General features: G+C 49.5%; 9 protein-coding genes across 13 annotated transcripts; 8 read left to right on the top strand and 1 right to left on the bottom strand.

The window, feature by feature from the left end:
* The first annotated feature begins 212 nt into the window (after positions 1–212).
* FVEG_13657 (hypothetical protein) lies at positions 213–4,749 on the top strand. Of its 5 annotated transcripts, none has more exons than XM_018903019.1 (10): positions 215–433; positions 490–892; positions 958–1,343; positions 1,395–1,618; positions 1,672–1,959; positions 2,021–2,450; positions 2,503–2,585; positions 2,638–2,717; positions 2,778–2,914; positions 2,986–4,749. In XM_018903019.1, the coding sequence occupies exons 1-10, from the start codon at positions 254–256 to the stop codon at positions 3,022–3,024; spliced, it is 2,250 nt and encodes a 749-aa protein (XP_018761887.1). In that variant the 5' UTR covers positions 215–253; the 3' UTR covers positions 3,025–4,749. The 5 variants fall into 5 exon arrangements, with proteins under 5 accessions (XP_018761889.1, XP_018761885.1, XP_018761886.1 ...); XM_018903020.1 differs by having other exon boundaries at positions 2,778–2,816; positions 2,986–3,684; XM_018903021.1 differs by having other exon boundaries at positions 213–892.
* On the bottom strand, positions 3,545–4,390 carry FVEG_13658 (hypothetical protein; the record flags this gene model as incomplete). The annotated part of the gene is made up of 1 exon (XM_018903022.1): positions 3,545–4,390. One exon carries the CDS (start codon positions 4,388–4,390, stop codon positions 3,545–3,547), a length of 846 nt encoding a protein of 281 aa, XP_018761890.1.
* A 1,256-nt stretch (positions 4,750–6,005) lies between the features above and the next one.
* FVEG_13659 (alpha-glucosidase) lies at positions 6,006–9,184 on the top strand (the record flags this gene model as incomplete). Its single annotated transcript, XM_018903023.1, has 3 exons — positions 6,006–6,811; positions 6,866–8,478; positions 8,526–9,184. 3 exons carry the CDS (start codon positions 6,006–6,008, stop codon positions 9,182–9,184), a joined length of 3,078 nt encoding a protein of 1,025 aa, XP_018761891.1.
* A 437-nt stretch (positions 9,185–9,621) lies between these two features.
* FVEG_13660 (hypothetical protein) lies at positions 9,622–11,541 on the top strand (the record flags this gene model as incomplete). The annotated part of the gene is made up of 6 exons (XM_018903024.1): positions 9,622–9,810; positions 9,874–9,977; positions 10,030–10,377; positions 10,424–10,564; positions 10,613–10,787; positions 10,846–11,541. 6 exons carry the CDS (start codon positions 9,622–9,624, stop codon positions 11,488–11,490), a joined length of 1,602 nt encoding a protein of 533 aa, XP_018761892.1. The 3' UTR covers positions 11,491–11,541.
* A 511-nt stretch (positions 11,542–12,052) lies between these two features.
* On the top strand, positions 12,053–13,110 carry FVEG_17574 (hypothetical protein; the record flags this gene model as incomplete). Its single annotated transcript, XM_018906817.1, has 2 exons — positions 12,053–12,386; positions 12,437–13,110. The coding sequence occupies 2 exons, from the start codon at positions 12,053–12,055 to the stop codon at positions 13,108–13,110; spliced, it is 1,008 nt and encodes a 335-aa protein (XP_018761893.1).
* Positions 13,111–13,776: 666 nt separating this feature from the next.
* Positions 13,777–14,681, top strand: FVEG_13661 (hypothetical protein; the record flags this gene model as incomplete). Its single annotated transcript, XM_018903025.1, has 2 exons — positions 13,777–13,813; positions 13,861–14,681. 2 exons carry the CDS (start codon positions 13,777–13,779, stop codon positions 14,679–14,681), a joined length of 858 nt encoding a protein of 285 aa, XP_018761894.1.
* A 147-nt stretch (positions 14,682–14,828) lies between these two features.
* Positions 14,829–15,716, top strand: FVEG_17575 (hypothetical protein; the record flags this gene model as incomplete). The annotated part of the gene is made up of 1 exon (XM_018906818.1): positions 14,829–15,716. One exon carries the CDS (start codon positions 14,829–14,831, stop codon positions 15,714–15,716), a length of 888 nt encoding a protein of 295 aa, XP_018761895.1.
* Positions 15,717–16,472: 756 nt separating this feature from the next.
* On the top strand, positions 16,473–18,397 carry FVEG_13662 (hypothetical protein). Its single transcript, XM_018903026.1, has 3 exons — positions 16,473–17,237; positions 17,299–17,413; positions 17,461–18,397. The coding sequence occupies exons 1-3, from the start codon at positions 16,592–16,594 to the stop codon at positions 18,134–18,136; spliced, it is 1,437 nt and encodes a 478-aa protein (XP_018761896.1). The 5' UTR covers positions 16,473–16,591; the 3' UTR covers positions 18,137–18,397.
* A 195-nt stretch (positions 18,398–18,592) lies between these two features.
* Positions 18,593–18,847, top strand: FVEG_17576 (hypothetical protein; the record flags this gene model as incomplete). Its single annotated transcript, XM_018906819.1, has 1 exon — positions 18,593–18,847. One exon carries the CDS (start codon positions 18,593–18,595, stop codon positions 18,845–18,847), a length of 255 nt encoding a protein of 84 aa, XP_018761897.1.

Raw genomic sequence — 18,847 nt, forward strand, 5'->3', positions numbered from 1 at the left:
TCTTCAAGTCAGGGTATATCCACTACCCAGTTCTGTTCAGGAATGCTATCACCTCGCATTAGGGCCGATAACGGATCATATGGACTGAGTGAAGATGTCTCACCCTGGAATCAAGACTTCTGTAACCCACTGTGGAGAGGCAGAAGAATGTGTCTAGCAAACAGTTATATAAAGTGCTTGTGTAAGGAGAATGAAGAAGTAGAACAAAGAATCTCAACAAAGCATTGTCTCGCATCATATAATTCACAACCAGATGAAATATTTACTACCTCTTTTGCTGCTAGTATCCCAGTCACTGGCTAGGACTGTCAAGCTGGCTAATCGTGCTTCACTTGGCCCTATCGGCACTAGTAACCCCAACAGTTTGACAGGAGGAACTGTCCAAACCGATGCTCCCCCTCTAAGTTCTTTCTTCAAAGATCTTAAAGGGCCTGTGAGTTAATCCATCTATGCTTCGCGACAAACACTGGTATGCTGACCCCAAGCAAGTATCCAACCAACGGATGGTGGGCTCCATATGCTGCGCCTCCTGGGAAGGGTACAGCAGCGGGTCCATTTCCATACGAATCATCCCTAGATGGATTCGGCATTGGTTTTGGCATTGGCCAAGATCGCCAATTTGACGGGACTTCCGTCAAGGTGCCGACTCAGCTAGACTGGCGGGCTTCGTTCAGTGAACATAGCGGTGAATTCGATGGTCACAAAGCAAGGGCTTTTGACACTCAGACTGTTACAATTCAGTACTTCGAGGGCAATTCATCTATGAAGGCATATCTTGTACCAGGGTCGCCATACATGACCTTCCAATACAAGTCTGCAACTCCAAGGTTGACAACGCTAAACGGGGGCATCAAGTCGCTCAACAGTATAGCACTGAGCGGCGGGAATACCGGTGCGTGATTCAAATGCAAAAGTAACATTATGAACGTTTGCTGACTGAGACAATCAAACCTTTAGTGAGCCATCGAGGCACCAAGTTTACCGTCATCGACACAAAGGGCACTACGTACCTAATATATTCGGACAGATCCATCAAGCTTACCGCCGAAGCCGAGAACAATAACCAAGGAACCCTTTCTGCAGATGGGAAGTTCTCCGGTATCTTGCGAATGGTGTTGCTCAGGGATCCCAACCATCAGAAACTCCTGGATGCCCATTCAAAGGTCTACCCTATCTCCCTGTCTCAAGACTATTCTATTAGTGGCGATTCAGGCACAGTGACATTCAAGTGGAAGACAAAGGGTACCGGCGATTTGCTAATGCTCACCTGGCCGCATCACCGCGAAGTACTACAAAACCCTAACTCTCCCGGACCATCTACTCTGAGCTATTTGACCTTGAAGGTAAGTAGCCCCAACGCCTATGTAACGTTCCATGACGGCTGATTATTCTAGGGGTGGATGTACCCAACGCTTGGAAACATTTGGAGATTGACATACAAGTTGACCTCGATAACTTGGAACGCCCCGCGTGACGTGGACCCCTCCTGTAAGGAATCAGTTGTAAACGGTCTCAAGTACGAAGTCGACCAACTTGATCCCTCCAAGGCTCCAGCGCCAAACGAGTTCTACTACTGGGGCGGAACACTCGCTGCTAAGTCCCGTCTAGCACTAATAGCGTACGTACCTCGGCGATCGCGTCTATGTTGAATTTAGACTCACTTATGTGCAGTGACCATGTTGGAAGCAAGGATCTCATTGACCCAGTTATCAAATACCTCAAAGCCTCTTTCGACAACTGGTTTAGCGCCACCAATAAGGCTCTCCCTGCTTATGAGACGACTTGGGGCGGTGTTATTAACAAAGAAGGCGCCACAAATATCTGGGTGGATTTTGGCAATGGTCACTTCAACGATCATCACTTTCACTACGGTTACTTCCTTCATATTGCTGCAGTGATCGCCAAGTACGATCCAAACTGGCTAAACGCGCACAGAGAATATGTGTCCTTTTTTGCCCGGTAAGTTGACTTGTTCCTACCTATGATCCTGTCAAGACTGGCGCTGACCATTGTCCAACAGAGACATTATCAACCCCTCATCGGACGATCCCTTCTTCCCCATCACACGCTGTCTAGATTGGTTCGCCGGTCACTCATGGGCATCCGGCATTGCCAACGGGGCTGGTAGCCGTGATCAAGAATCCGTCGGTGAGGCCGTCAACGGTTACTACGGCGCCATGCTCTGGGCCACGGTAGCGCTTGGTCAGGAACACGCCAACTTTGCTCGACTCCTACTCGCTATAGAACAGCAGGCCGCCAAGAAATACTGGCACCTGTACCCGAGCGCTGGTAAAGATGATCCCATGAACCCGTATCCCGAGGCTAAGTTCAGGGATCTGATCACGGTCGGCAATGTGATGGACTGGCAAACGGGGGCTTGGCTGTTCTGGGGCGCTGAGAAGGTGCAGATTGCTGCGATTCAGATTCTGCCTGTCACACCTGCAAACGAGGTAAGAATAAATTTGGCCGAGTCTGACGGTGATGGCTTACATGGAATGGCAGGTCATGTACGATGCCGAGTGGGTTAGCAACGTCTTCGCCTACACGATGCCGGAATTGACGAACGCCTCATATGCTGATTCATGGTACGTACTATGACGTTGCTGAGCTTCTTCTCTTGGATTGCTAACGAAACAGGAAATCTGTCATCTACGCTGCCTACTCCAACGCCAAGCCGCAAGAAGCTGCTGCTTGGAGCGCCAACCTGAGCGACTGGGGTAAGTTCAGAAGACACTTGGTGACTATAACGCGATCGACTGACACGTCTTTGATCACAGGCTCTGGAAACACATATACGAACGAACTATACTTCATCAGTACGCGCCCCAATCCCAGCGGCCAGCCTATCTGTGGTGCCCTCCCTCAGAACCCCTACGGAGACTACAAGATCCAAGCCACGTCAGGCAAATACATCGTATGCGCAGCCAACGGCGGTCAGCTCTCTACATCAAGCAATTCATCTAATGAAGCGAGCGTCTTCTCCAGTGCCTATGTTCCCAATGCTGGGACCCTGCAGCTCATTAGCAACAAGCAATACGTGACCGCGGATCAGTCCGGCGCCTATTCGCTCTCGGCAGCCCGCGCGATTGCTGATACCTGGGAGCGGTTCATTATCCGTCAAAAGATTGGCCAGAACCAGGGCGTTTATTCTATCAAAGCAGCTAGTAATGGGAAGTATGTGAGAGTTGGCGGTGATGGGTCACTGATCAACGATGGTGCGGTTGAGAGCGACGCCACTGGGTTCCGGTTTATCAAGGCCTGAGATGGTGCTGGATGTTTCCTTACCTATTTTTTACAGTTTTACTAGCTCCCGGTCATTGCCCTATTCTTTGGTTTACTGATTTGCGTTGTTTCTTTCACTCTCTTGAAGAAGCATTTGGTTTCATTCTCCGTAAAGTGGAAAACACTATCTACTCTGATATATCCTCTTTGTACATTCTGCGGCTTGAGTCTTCTTTCATCAATTCATTCCTACACATTCTGTATCTAGCTGCACTTCCATCCAATTTCTAATTATTGGCCAGCAATAACATCATATCATGTCTCACTTATCAGACTTCTTGAACAGCTTGAACAGACTTCCCCTCAAAGACAACTTCTTCGCTCCTCTCAACCTATCCCCAAAGCTCTTCTTAACAACAGTCTCGCCCTCTTCTGCGACATGCACTGGTATCTCATCCTCCCGCAACTCTTCCTCACCAGTCTGCAAATGCTCCATGACCCAACACACAGCCTCCCTCACAGCTTCCGGCTTCTCAATAATCACATCATGACTGACATCCGGGATGTGCACATATCGATTATTCCTCGAAAGCTGCAGCTGTGCCTTTTTCAACCTCTCATCTTCCTTGTCCGTCGCGTCCAAGAGCTTCTTCTGCATGAGCAGGGTTGGGCTGGCGAGGTTCTGCTCAGCAGCGATGGCTTGATCATACTGTAGCTGTTTCCATTTCAGAGTGTTGCCTCGAATGACGACGAGTGGTTTGTTCCCCAAGATCTTCTTATCGTATTGTCTTTGTTCGAGTTGGGCGTCTATCGTTGGCTCTGCGCCCGTTTCAGCGAGGACTATTCCCGCTACTTGTTGCGGTCTCGCTTCGAGGAAGAGCCGGGCGAAGGTGCCGCCGTATGAATGCGCGATTAGCACATATTGCTTGGGCGTATCGCTACTATCGAGAAACTCCAACAGTTCTGAGATAGCTATGTCGGTTCTGACATATGGATCTTGCCTATCCCAGAGCAAGAGCTGGTACGCAGGACGAAGGAGTTCTGCTAACGCCGCCCAAGACTCACAGGAGTCGCCTGAGCCGTGGAAAAAGATGATCAAAGGATACGAACTGCCCGAGTTCCCGGCTATCTCAAACTTTGTGATGGTATTTTGGGTCACTTGTGCCATTTCTTTTGTTGTTTTTGGCATTTCATTGAAATGGCTGAGGTTTGACAATCGGTGAGCGTAAGCAGAGTGGGTCAATGCGACTCGATGGATTGTTGGGTTTCATTGCTGCCTGCGACATCACGAGGTTGATAGCATATCTTCAACTCCAAAACGCTGATGCCTGGAAACACAATCTGTGAGCGGTGTCCAACTCATAAATGAACAATCTCGGAATTTATTTACTCCGACACTCGTAGTCTGGAGCAGGAGGCGAAGCTCTTGCAAGTAATGAGCACATGGCTGGAGAACATACAATTCAGTTCATAACCTTAGTACAGAGAATATTGGGCAAACGTATCAAATAATTTCTAGTCCATGGCTTCACAAGATAGATCCCGAATGTTTCAGGATCAAAAGTTCTGTTGCTGTTTTGCATACGATGTCACTCGCCGGGCCATCGCACAAAGAGAGTAAGTTTGATGTAAGGTCGAGCTCAACCACCATCAAGACAGCTTTCCACTGAGGCTAAACCAACATCGTAAAACGATAATTGCCATCGAATTAATCCATATAAAGAATAAGAATAAGCTTATACCAATGTAAATGATCCAACAAGAGAACAAGTCCGACATGCAAAAATGTATTCCTTACCCTGCACCTCTAGCCCGCCTCTATCCGGCGATTCCGTAGCCGAGGCTTCCAATCGCTTCTCACAAGCTGTAGTCATCCCATTATTACTCAATTTTGCTAGCGACAGGAACAATGGCAAAAGTTCCCCCGTGAAGCTATCCACAGTCGTGCTATTCCGATCATCAGATGAACTGCAGGGTTTGTCATGATTGACATAATTGACCGAGATGGATACGACTTGGCAGCGTGCAGTGACAAAATCACCCAACAATATCTCACTGCGAGACTGAAGGGGAGTGTAGGTGGTGATTTCAGGTCAGCAAGGATTGTCGGGAATTTCCCCATGCGCTATTCAACTTCCCCATGGGAATCATGGCTTGGTCCTGGGGTTTAGCACTAAAAGAACATGGTCTCCAGCAGCTAATTCGAGTGCCACCGAGTCAGAGACCGAAGTCGGCCCAATGAATGGGAACAAGAGGAGTGGTGATGCAATGGCTTCATGTACCCTCGGATGACAAGGATATGACGCTAACAGAAATCACCCTGACACATGCCTACTCGCGTTAGTGTCGGATCATCATTGAATAACAGCACATCTCACTTCTCGTCGCAGCACACTCACTTCTGAAGCTCATCAAACCAACCCACGATCATTACTCAAAGTAACCACGCTCCGTCTTCCACTCCAATTCATTCGTCAATGTCTCATCCGCACTCACGAACTTCTTCAATTATGCATAACGTTCGGCCCGACGTTCGACCAATCCCATGCTCAACCGTTAACTCACCCAGCCGAATAATTTTACCATCATAACTTTGTCACCACTGACCTTCTGTAAAAAAGAAAAGCTGGGGAAAAACCAACCCCGCAAAATGGATCCTCCTCCCCTCGAAGATCAAAGTATCCCTGCACAGCATCACGCAACGAAAACCTGGTCCCGGCTCTTTTCTCGGCCATAACCTAGCTCAAGCTTGAATTCTTTCTCCAAGGGTTTTTACGGCAATGATGACCGTTATAGCGGGTTTCCTCTACGGAGTCTCCCTCGCTCTGTTCCTGAGCGGCGGAGTCTCCGCTCCCCTGCAAGGCCATATGCATCATGACGAGACGATTGAGACTCACAGCGCCAAGAACGAATCAGTATATATACCACAGCAACATGGCTTGATGCCTCTTCTCACTCAGCAACCAGCTCTTCTCATCTCAATCATGTTCTTCAAGACGCTGCTCACTTCGGCCGTCGCCTTTGGCACTGCCTTTGCGCAGAGCAAGGCTGGCGTTGAGGACCTTGACAAACCCCGCAGAGACCTCTTCGAGAAGGATCTCTCCAAATGTCCCGGCTACAAAGCTACCAACCACCGACAGACCAAATCTGGCTTCTACGCTGATTTGTCTCTTGCGGGACAGGCCTGCGACGTCTTTGGTGTTGATCTCCCCGAGCTGAAGCTTGAGGTTGAGTATCAGACTGAGGATCGTCTGCACGTCAAGATCTTGGATACGAATAACACGGTTTACCAAGTCCCTGATGATATCTTCCCGCGTCCTGGCTATGGACAGTGGGCTTCGCCCAAGAACTCGAAACTCAAGTTTGACTTTAAGGCGGATCCTTTTTCGTTCACTGTGACGAGGAAGGATTCCGGGGAAGTGCTTTTTGACACTTCGGGCAGCAAGCTTGTTTTTGAGAGTCAGTACTTGTACCTCAAGACGAAACTTCCTGAGAGACCCTATCTTTATGGTCTTGGTGAGCATAGTGATCCTTTCATGCTAAATGCCACCAACTACACACGCACAATCTACACTCGCGATGCTTATGGGTAAGTCATTAAAATCTTTCCCATCATTTTGGCTCGCTTGCTAACATGGCCCAGTTGTCCCAACGGACAGAACCTGTATGGAGCTCACCCCATTTACTTTGACCACCGCAAGGGCGGCACCCACGGTGTCTTCCTCCTCAACTCCAACGGCATGGATGTCTTCATCGACAAGAAGGACGGCAAGCAATTCCTAGAGTACAACATCATTGGCGGTGTTCTCGACTTCTACTTCATCGCTGGTCCTACACCCCGCGATGTCGCCAAGCAGTATGCTGAGATCACCACCCTGCCTCTCATGACGCCCTACTGGGGTCTTGGTTTCCATCAGTGCAGATATGGATACCGAGATGTCTACGAAGTCGCCGGTGTCGTGGCCAACTACTCAGCTGCTAGAATCCCGCTCGAGACTATGTGGACTGATATCGATTATATGGACCGTCGTCGCATCTTTACCATCGACCCTGAGCGATTCCCTGCTGATAAGTACAAGGATCTCGTTGACACGATCCACGCTCGTGATCAGCACTACATCGTCATGGTCGATCCAGCTGTGTACGACATGGAGCCTAACCCAGCTCTCACCAGCGGTCTTAAGTACGATACCTTCATGAAGGAGCCTAATGGTTCAGACTACAGAGGTGTTGTTTGGGCTGGACCCAGTGTCTTCCCCGATTGGTTCAACCCCAACTCTCAGCAGTACTGGAACGAACTTTTCCAGAACTTCTTCGACGGCGAGCATGGTCCTAATATCGATGCTCTCTGGATCGACATGAACGAGCCCGCCAACTTCTTTAACCGTCCTTATCCCGGCAACAACACCACTCCCGAGAACTTCGCCAAGGTTGATGGTGACCCTCCCAAGGCTCCTCCCGTTCGAGACGGTCCTCCAGCTCCCATCCCTGGTTTCCCCGAGAGTCTCCAGCCACCCTCCGACCGCTCCACCAAACGCGAAGTCACTGCCGTCGCCAAGACCACCAAGCGCTCCGTCGAAGTCCGCACAACTCCTCGCGAACGCGGCGTTGGTCGCTGGGCAGCTACTCGCAAGGTCTGGGGTCAGAACAAGTACGGCCGTCCCGGCCACGGCTGGCAAAACGGCAAGAAGACTGGTTCTGGCTGCGGCCCCGATGAGTGCAAGGGTCTTCCTAACCGCGAGCTCATCCAGCCTCCTTACATGATCCAGAACGGCGCTGGACCTACACTGGCTGATAGTACCACCGACACTGATCTCGTTCAGAGCGGAGATTACGTTCAGTATGATACACATAACTTATATGGTGCTCAGATGTCTTCGCACTCTCACAACGCTATGCGCTCGCGACGTCCTGATAAGCGTGCTCTTGTCATTACTCGAAGTACCTTTGCGGGTTCTGGCAAGGATGTTTCGCACTGGCTAGGTGATAACCTGTCTCAGTGGGATCAGTACCGTTTCTCCATCTCTCAGATCCTGCAGTTCGCTTCTATCTACCAGATCCCTGTTGTCGGTGCTGATGTTTGCGGTTTTGGTGGTAATGTCACTGAGACTCTTTGTGCTCGATGGGCTACCCTTGGTAGTTTCTACACTTTCTTCCGTAACCATGCCGATATTACTTCCCAGTCTCAGGAGTTCTACCGCTGGCCAAAGGTTACTGAGGCTGCTCGCAATGGTATCTCCATCCGCTACCAGCTCCGTAAGTTTGTCTCTCCCTACATATGGACGTTTTGCTAACAGGAATAGTTGACTACATCTACACTGCCATCTATAAGCAGAACCAGACCGGCTCTCCTACTCTCAACCCCATGTTCTTCAACTACCCCAAGGACAAGAACACCTACTCCATCGACCTCCAGTTCTTCTACGGCGATGGTATCCTTGTCAGCCCCGTCACCAAGGAGAACAGCACCAAGCTCGAGTACTACCTCCCTGATGATATTTTCTACGAGTGGTCCACCGGCAAGCCCGTCCGCGGTAAGGCTCAGTACGAGTCTGCCGAAGTCGAGCTCACCGACATTATGGTCCACTACAAGGGCGGACTCATCTACCCCCAGCGCGTTGAGAGCGCCAACACAACCAAGGCTCTCCGCCAGAAGGGTTTCAACCTCGTCATCGCCCCTGGTCTTGACGGAAAGGCTGAGGGCTCTTTATATCTTGATGACGGCGAGTCTGTTGTTCAGGACACAGCTTCTGAGATCGACTTCAAGTACAGCAAGGGCAAGTTGAGCTTTGATGGAACTTTTGAGTATGATGCCGGTGTTGGTATTGAGACTATTACTGTTTTGGGAATCAAGTCTAAGCCTCGTGGTACGGAGCATGCTGAGTATGATGCTGAGAACAAGAAGCTTGTGTTTACTGCGGATATTCCGTTGACGCGCAAGTGTCACGTTGACTTGTTCTGAGGTGAACAGGATTGGACCTGGTTATGACTATGATTCTAGCTATGACGATGTTCACGGAAAGTATTAGCTTTCGTCTGACATTTATGAATAAATATTAATCGATTATTCTGTGCATTTCTGCTCCTTAAGTCCCGTGGTAACTCTATAAACCTTGATGGGGTAGGTCTGGTAAATAGCAAAGAATATACAATCAATAATTGACCAACACCGAGTAATTGCCCAATGATATAGGACTGACGTAGTAATGAGTCACGCAGAGAGCGGAGGTGCTTTAACGTTGACTGATATGGCGAAGCTGTCGCAGATTGGCTGCAGACTTATTTTGCCGATTAATTTAAGCGGCTGATGACTGAGCCATCTCGCACTACAAAACCCCACGACGCAAACTTCTCTGCCTTTATTCACGACTGATCACTTCAGTTCTGGTGAGAACCATGATGGCGACGACACAGACAGCTCTTCAGGCTCCCTTCGAGGCAATTTCTCTCGAAAACAGGAGCCATAATGAAGACCTCCCAGAGACTCGGAGTGCGGGGCGAGTCTTTGAAGCTGACCCTGCATTCACGACAAGTCCAGCATCACGTCGACTCATCATCTCTTTACTGGTCTGTGCAAACATGATTCAGGTAATTTAACCATGTCTACAAGTTTCTAAATTTCGGTGAATCATTTACTGACCTTTTCTGAAGTTCATGTCCAATTGTACCACCATCGTCGGCGGTCTCGCTCTTAGTAAAGATCTGGGGCGTGAATCAGGTCCCGGCAAAGCCAATTGGATGGTTGCTTCATATCCGTAAGCTTTACCCCATCTTTGATCTTTTTATATACGATGCTGATATCTATAGACTCACTCAAGGTGCATTTGTCCTAGTAACAGGTCGACTAGGCGCCATCTATGGCCATTCTCAACTCACCCTTCTTGGCTGTGCCATCTTCACCCTCTTCTCTCTCATTAATGCCTTCACCAAAACTTACGACTCTTTCATCGCCATGCGCGCTTTGACCGGCGTCGGTGGAGGTATCTTCATGCCCAATGCCGTGTCAATTATAACCACCATGGTTCCACCAGGTCGATCGCGAAACGTGGTTTTAGGTTTCTTTGCAGCGTCGCCGCCTCTGGGAGGAATGATCGGTTCACTAATCGCGGGCGTTTTTATCGATTATGTAACATGGATGTGGCTTTTTGTTCTCATGTAAGTGTCCTGTTGGTCTGCTGAATGATGACTGACGTTTGTTTAGTGCTGGTATTGCGGCTTTCAATCTGGCGTGGTTAGCGTATCTCATGCCGAAAGAAACCCCAGTTGACAAAGGAGGGCACATCGATATTCCTGGAATAATTCTCGGACTCGGAAGTCTACTCCTTTTCAACGTCGTATGCAAGTAAATACAACTGCCCTTACTAGTCTAATCTGTTGCTGACAATCATAGCCAAGCGCCATCAGCTGGATGGAACGCGCCCTTCGAGATAGCCCTACTGGTTCTCTCTGTGGTTATGTTCCTTGGCTTTCTGTTCTGGGAGAAGCGTTATGCCAAGGATCCCATCATGCCGCTCTCAGTCTTTCAAGCGCCGACTTTCACGGCTTTAGTCTTTGTTGTGCTTCTGGTACGACTCCCCACTGACGGGTCTTGCTTGCTGGTTCATACACTAACATACAGAACAGAGCTACATGGCTTTCGGGATCGGCCTCTGGTACTCGACGAGTTGGCAGTATCTCCTCCGCGGCATATCTGTCACCCAAATTGGCATTAATTGGGTACCATTCGGGCTAAGCTCTGTGCTCGCCGTGTTCTTCGCAGCATGGCTAATCCCCCGCGTTGCAGCGCAATGGATCATGGCAATCGGTGTGATTGTCACCCTAGTTGGCAATATCCTCCTCGCGACAATGCCAGTACAGCAAACATATTGGGCGCAGGTCTTCCCAGCGATGATTCTCTACGGTTTCTGCCCCGACTTGGTATACGTCGCGGCACAAGTGATCGCGAGCAACAGCGTCAGCCGTCGTCAACAGGGCGTAGCGAGCAGTCTGATCGGAACCCTTAACCTCTATGGAAACAGTTTAGGTCAAGGCTTTGCTGGGACGATTGAGACAGAGGTTGGAACGAGTGACGGTGATGAAGCTAGGGGATATAGGGCAGCTCTGTACTTTGCGGCTGGCCTGGCAGTGCTTGGCTTGGCTTTGGATGTCTTGTTTGTCAGGGTGCCGAAAGATCAGCGCGAAGGATGGGATGATGCGTCTGATAACGGTGAGCAAGAGCTGAACGGCATGACCACCGCTATTGAGGGACGGACCTCACTACGAACTTGAGCCGTGTCTTGGAATGAGAGGCAGTGAGTGAAAAGAGAGGGCATATTGACGGAAAAGCATACGCCTATTCTGTCGAGGTGAATGGTCCACAGTTTCTCCCCTTTGAATCCCTTGCATGGGTCCGACCGTGGGGCAAGGATGAATGAGAACCGTCGGTGCCTGAGCATGGGAGAACTGCAATTATGTACTACCTGTATGTTGCCATCTCTGGTTGAAGCTGGAGACAAAGGATCTCAAACCCCGACCTAGTCCGTCGGTCGGGTTTAATGGCTAAATATAACTATATGATAAGAATTAGAAATGAGAATGAAAACTTGGAACTGTCTAAGCCCCATGGACCTGTGGTCAATGCGCAGCAAAAGGACCCAAAACTCCATTCTTTGACAGGCGATGCTTCAAGGGTACCGCTGAAGGATCGCAGCCAAGACTCTAGGCGAGAGGTCTACGCAAAGCCCGATTCGCCAGGCTGTTGAAGGATTCAAGACGAGACAGGTCCTTATTTCGATTAAGCTGTTATGGTAACGTCGGCCCCAAATGCTCCCCACCAGTCAATGCATTAAAGATGTCGAATGTCCATCCTCCAAATTCCATTGCAAAACCCCCCAACTTGTTCAAATTCTCCGCCATCAAGATGCCTTTATCGCTACGACGACGAGACGATGATGACGAAACAGAAGATGGTTGGTGCGATATCGCGACCATTGAGGATCAATTTCTCTGGCCTGGTGAAGGCAAGACTTGGGTGCGTGGACAAACACAGATGGTAGGCTGGGGAGCTGGGCGCGACGTCAACGGAACATGGGGCGAAGGAAGCACCAAAGTGAAGTTGGAGTTGAGGTGGTGGACAGGCAAATATGGCCCAGGCCCGGACGATCTAAAGCCCATAGTGATATTTGGTAAGTCTCGTATTGGATCTCATCACCAAAACACTACTGAATGAGTATAGACAACAAGACGTTTGACTACCCTTCCTCTGACTGGAAATTATGGAACCCCAACTGCACAGACACGTACATGAACTACACCTGGACAATACCGATGGATTTAGACGTTGGCGACTCGAAATTCATAATGACCGTCTACGATGTGTCGAATCGCAGCGATATAAGCATGCTGCAGAGTAACTTATTCTTCATCAACGCCAACAACGGAACATCAACAGCAGATTCAAATGCCAGCACCTCAACACCAGAAACCTCACAAGAAACAAAAACCTCCACGGGTCTTGCAACCGGTGCAAAAGCAGGAATTGGCGCAGGCATCGGCGTCTTTGCACTAGTGCTCCTCCTCGCGGGCTTCTTCCTCTACCGGCGCAAGAAGCGACAAACACCAAGCATTACCCCAACAGATCCAGATGGTTTTGAAAAGCCAGAGCTCGATGCAAAGTCGACTGGAATTTCTGAAGTTGACGGGACTGGGATACCTCCGCATCAAGCTCCTGATAATGCGATATACGAAGCACCTGGGGTTTTGGTCCATGAGGCGCCAACTGGAAAGGAGCAGACAGTGGTGGAAAAGATGAAAGCAGCGAGGCAGATTAATGAGGAGCCGATTGAGATGCCGGCGGATTCACCTATATCGTCGCCAAAGACGTCGCAGGAAAGGCTGAACAGGACGTAATATTAATACAAATTTGGTAGCGTTGACCTAAAGTCCAGTTTCTCACTTGCTGAGCCACGTTCCAATCGAGGTTGCTCGTTTCGTAAGAACCGCCCTGCAGTCTTTTATTGCAGCAGCATCAGCATCGCGGTATTACATCACCACGTGCCACACCAGGGTAACATTCGTGGTTAGTGTATCACTGGTATGCTGGCCCCTGCTATAGCGTCTCGCCAGGACGACAAGACCTCTCACCCCCGCGTCCATTTCATACCACGAAAAATGCGACGCGTCGAAAAGCCTCCACGGCCCGCGATGTCTTCAAACCTCTGTGCACAATGTAGAGAAGCGCTTTCCTCCGATCCAAAACCTCTGCATCGTGACTCCACCATCGCCTGCACTCCCTTCCACGAGGCGCCGTGGAAAGCCTTCAAGACCGGTGTAGCCTCATCTGGAGATATAACCGAGTCCGTGAAGGATTGCGAATTCTGCTCCTTTGTTGTCGCGTTTGCAGCGGCGGACCAAGCCCTTGGCAAACATGGGAATGGATCCTTTGTGGATTCAGTCAGCAAAACGTCTTGAAGAACACATGGCGACCCGGTGCTAGCACTATGGCAATATAATGAGTATACATATGAAGGTCATCTATCAGCAGAGCTCGGTCTCAGCAGGAGTAATTTTCGCCACATGGACAGGCGTGATATACGACTCTTTGGAACTGAAGGTGCGCTACATGGCGATTGTCAGTATGACTGAACTAATCGGTGACAGACCCTCGTGTGAAATCCCAGAGGCCAATTGAAAAGACGTCAACAAGTACATCCAGTGAGACTAGTTTTGAATGCTTGTCTGAATGGATAAAGAATTGTTCGGAGAACCACAAGTCCTGCAACAAGCTACATGCCCGCACTGGTGAGAACAAGGACTGGCTTCCAGCTCGGCTGGTCAAGATCATCCCAGATGCAGATGGTGTGCCTGGGATGATCAAAGTGGTAGAAACGGGCGAAAACGATGAGATTGCTCCCAGCATAGAATATGCTACGTTGAGCTACTGCTGGGGAAGGGAACCATTCACGAAACTACTCAGATCTAATATCGAGAAGATGACGACCACTGGAATGCCGATAAATGAGCTACCAGCAACATTTCGTGATGCAATCACTGTCACAAATCGTCTCGGCATGGAGTACATCTGGATAGATGCCCTTTGCATCATTCAGCTTGACGCGGAAGACTGGGGCCTACACTCCGTGACAACGGCCAAAGTCTACTCATATTCAGCAATCACGCTTGCAGCAGCAGCGTCATCAAATGCACAGGGAGGACTCTTTCGCGAACGCAACCCCGCAGGCCTCAATGGTGTCAAATTGGACTTAAAATGGCCCTCGCACGACTTTGAAGGAGAATTCTATCTGGTACCAATAGATCCCTGGGACAAAGCAGTCGGAAACTCACCACTGCTGAAACGTGCATGGGTGTTTTTCCAAGAACGACTTCTGTCACGAGGGACCGTCTACTTTGCTCACGATATGCTCTACTGGGAATGCGGTGAGCTATATGCTTCAGAGCTTTATCCTCAAGGAGGCCCTTAGGATCTGCAATACCGATACAAGAGATTCGACATCTCTGATAGGCTTCCCTCTGGCGTGCAGTCGGTATAGGATTGCAGGTTTAAGCATGTATACACGGAACTTCTCGCTCGAGAGCTGAACGCAGAGAAAGAAGTCACGGATGAAGAGATGTTTCTGTACGTATGGGCTTCAGTGGTGGCTCAGTACAGCGTCGGCAAACTGACCAAAGAGACTGACAAGCTCATTGCTATTGATGGCGTGGCTGATCAGTTGACAAGTATTGTACCGAGAGAGCAGTATCTCAACGGACTCTGGAGACAGGACAGTCTCCCACTTTCTCTACTATGGAGCACCATAGAGGAAGAGAAGCCCCCTAGCATCCGCGTCGCGCCGAGTTGGTCCTGGGCATCTGTCTACACGCCCGTTGACTTTAACTTCTTATTCCGAGCACAGACCGAGCCCAAGGTGGTCACAAAGGTCATCGATATCGTCACCCGCGACGATAAGCCAGAAATCGTCGAGATGTCGCGTCCAACGGCACTGGTTCTTCAAGGGCCTCTCACAGAAGTACGCTTTCGCTCTGCTACACGCAGTGGACTAGGACCCTTACACTCAAACTGGTGGATGAGTCACAAGGCAATGAGAGATCGCATCGAATTATGGAATCCAATTGACCTGACGCCTATGCTTGTATTCATTGGTAAAGGCTTGAAAGCAGATTATCCTTGTGATATCTCGCTGGATAGGGCGGTGCCAAAGAAGAGTCGAATCTTTGCGCTCAAGATTGTGGAAGCTGATACTAGACATCCTTGGCAGGAGAGATTGCCGTCTCAGTGCGGATTATTGTTGATCGCTGATGGAGCGAGAGGGACCTTTAGGAGGATTGGGATGTTTGAGATTGCAGCTGAGAAAATGAACAGGGATTGGGCAGACTGGAAAACACCATTCACGTCAATATCGAAGTTGAGGGACGAGATATGGAGTGATCCAGGTATAGAGAAGAGGTTTTATCTGGAGAAGGATGACAAAGAAGGATATACTATTAAGATAGTCTGATGATGATGTTACATTGCTATTTGTCTTGTTATTGAGCCAATGAGGGCTTCTATCCAATACATGAAACACGTGTCGATATAGGAATTCTATGCTAATGATTAATGCCGCAAGATACTTTACTGGAAATGAAGCATGTATGCCCGTCGGGCAGTTTCGGGTGGATTTGTGGCTGTGAACTGAACTGAAGCCATTTGACTCTGGCGCTAGTGATGCGCAACGCCACGGGCAACGACGCGGCATCTGGCAGTGAGCCAGGGACCTTGGCATATCGGGAGCGGCAGACGGTCAAGGAGGCGGTCAGTGATTTGGCTATGCTAATAAGGATTTACAGTTTAGCAGGAAATTACCGTACGCAACACGAAAATTGAGCCTCGTTCCACAAACAAGAACGTGACCCGGTCTAAAATGATTGGTGTCACTTGAGCATCAGAATGATGCTGCACAAACAGGCCCTTAATCTCAACGGATCGTCGAATCTGTTCTACACCCGAAATGTCTTACATTCACCGCCAATTCTCAATATTTATGCTTGTATTACCCTGTACTCTGTACTTCAAGGCAAACACATAGCGTAGAGCCAGCCACCAACAATGAATGTCTCAATCTGCCTTATCTTGGCACCAAACAAATTAAGCTCACAACGCGCCCGCCCGAGCACACGCGTACGCTTGCACAACTCAAAACCTAACCAACATAACTTTAAGCCACGAATACACATACTCTAACCATGACCGGGAGACAGATCCACCCGCTGATCGATGACGATATCCCAGCCACTAAAAACCGCCTGATTCTCATCCTCATCCCTTTGTACTACACATTTCTTCTTCTCCTCCTTCACCATCTCACACTTATCTTGGCTGTATACGAGCATCATGGCAAGAATTGCAGAGGGCCTGCCTAGGGCTGGCTCGACGACTACTATCACGACAGAGAGGAAGAAGAAGCCCATTGAAACGAAAGCGCTAATGACAGAGGTTCAGATGTTGGATGGTGCTGATGTCTGGGGTCGTGCAGCATTCGGGAGGTCGTGGCTGCGATCGCTCGTTGGTGCATCGCCTTTGTTCCTCGCGCCAATGGCTTCGATATCAATCTTCATCACGCTGGCCGAATACGAAGGATCCCTCTCCCTCTTCGCAGACGCCGTAAAAGAACACGGCTTCTGGACCATTTGCGCCCAGTACGGTCCTCACATCACCACCAAAGGCATCGCCGCAGTGATCTGCTTCGTCGGAATCCAGGCCCTTCTGTACTGCCTCCTCCCCGGCGAGCAACACCAGGGTCAATTGACACCAGCGGGCTATCTCCTCAGCTACAAAATCAACGGCCTCTCAGCCTGGATCGCCACGCACCTCCTTTACGCAGCTCTCAGCTGGTTGGAGATTCTGGACCCTGGCTTCATTCCCCGCAATTGGAGTAGCTTGATTGGAGCTATGAACTTAGCTGGGTTCGTTATTTCGGCACTTGCGCTCGTCAAAGCGTACGTAATGCCGACGCATCCTGAAGATAGGAAGTTCAGCGGTGAGATTACACCCTTTTTTGAGTTTTTCGGGTGTAATTAAACGCTAATTTTGTTGAACAGGGTCGTTCCTATACGATTTCTTCATGGGGGTTGAGTTGAACCCGAGGTTGGGGGAGAACTTTGACCTTAAGCTTTTCAGCAATGGCAGGGCAGGGATGATGGTGTGGACCCTGATGTAAGTCTGGCTAATTCGATACGAGAACGGAAACTTACACGATGTAGCGACTTTTCCAACATGGCGTATCAGTACCAGAATCAGGGATATGTCGAACCATCGCTAATCCTTGTCACGGCACTACAGACCATTTACGTGGTAGATTTCTTCGTCAATGAATCATGGTATCTGCGCACAATCGACGTCAAATTCGACCATTACGGCTTCTATCTCAGCTGGGGCTGCTTCTGCTTCTTACCAACAACATACACCATCCAAGGCCAATATTTGGGCCGTTACCCATCATCAGCTTCAACACCTTACCTAGCATTCTTCTTCGCCCTCGGAGTAGCAGGCTACATCATCTTCCGCTCCGTCAACCACCAAAAAGAAATCGTACGACGCACCGGCGGAAAATGCACCATCTGGGGTAAACCAGCAGAATGCATAGTCGCATCCTTCAGGACCTCCGACGGTCGGCAGCACAGAAGCCTACTCCTCTGCAGCGGTTGGTGGGGATGGTCTCGGCACGCAAATTACCTGGGCGATCTGATTCTCAGCTTCTGCTCTTGTGCGCTGGTGGGCAGTACGAGGGCTGTGGTGTGGACGTACGCTGTGTGGATGACGGTGTTGCTTGTGCATCGGTGCATACGTGATGAGAAGAGCTGCTCGGTTAAGTATGGTGCTGCGTGGACTGAGTATTGCAGACGTGTGCCTTGGCGATTTATTCCTGGCATTTGGTAAGATTTTGGACTTAACGGACTTTGATCAAAGGGAGATTTGTGCTACGTTTGGTGTAAAGTTGTGAAACAGCATGGATAGATGGTGTTACTTGTGCTCGGGGCGAAAGCTCAGCCCGAATCTAGACTCGATAGATTTAGAGTGTTGTGCAGGTTATGCATATTATACTCGTCAATGAGAGATTTCTTTCTTTCTGTTTAGCGAATGTGCTACCAAGTTGTCACTATGCGAGCCGACCACATAGATCGGCTCACTGATATCCCGTATAGTCACCGTCACCGCCTTTTCCTTCCCGTCTGCTGTCTCAGTTTAATTAGTATGATGTTGGCCAAAGTTACGGGCCTTCGAAGCTCGTCTCAAAGTGCTGAGATACGGAGACAGATAGTGTGGGAAGGGTACATATTAGTCGCACCTGTCCAATGTTCAAGTCTTTCGCAGCTCGTGCAAGCCGTCTGTGCCATGGAGCGCCATAATCAAATTGTTCAAGATGTTGCTGACAAAATACGCGACTTCTACAAGCTCCAACAGCCATACCGCCTCTTCTATGGTCCTTCAAGCAGTACTCGTCCTCGCCATGGATCTGACTCGACTATTATCGACATCAGCATGCTATCGCAAGTCATATGTGTGGACACCGCACAAAGAATCTGTCTAGTCGAGCCTAACGTGCCGATGGACCGACTTGTCGAAGCCACGATGCCATACCCCCGGTAG

This window comes from Fusarium verticillioides, chromosome 10, assembly GCF_000149555.1.
Source record: "Fusarium verticillioides 7600 chromosome 10, whole genome shotgun sequence".
Lineage (NCBI taxonomy): Eukaryota > Fungi > Ascomycota > Sordariomycetes > Hypocreales > Nectriaceae > Fusarium > Fusarium verticillioides.

Excerpts from the sequence above, each read along its gene's own strand:
- FVEG_13657 (XM_018903017.1), top strand. The coding sequence starts at position 254 with ATGAAATATTTACTACCTCTTTTGCTGCTAGTATCCCAGTCACTGGCT. Across the intron at positions 434-489 it reads TCAAAGATCTTAAAGGGCCT|TATCCAACCAACGGATGGTG; the intron begins GTGAGTTAATCC and ends ACCCCAAGCAAG. Across the intron at positions 1,619-1,671 it reads TCCCGTCTAGCACTAATAGC|TGACCATGTTGGAAGCAAGG; the intron begins GTACGTACCTCG and ends ACTTATGTGCAG.
- FVEG_13662 (XM_018903026.1), top strand. The coding sequence starts at position 16,592 with ATGGCAAGAATTGCAGAGGGCCTGCCTAGGGCTGGCTCGACGACTACT. Across the intron at positions 17,238-17,298 it reads TGAAGATAGGAAGTTCAGCG|GGTCGTTCCTATACGATTTC; the intron begins GTGAGATTACAC and ends TTTGTTGAACAG. Across the intron at positions 17,414-17,460 it reads ATGATGGTGTGGACCCTGAT|CGACTTTTCCAACATGGCGT; the intron begins GTAAGTCTGGCT and ends TACACGATGTAG.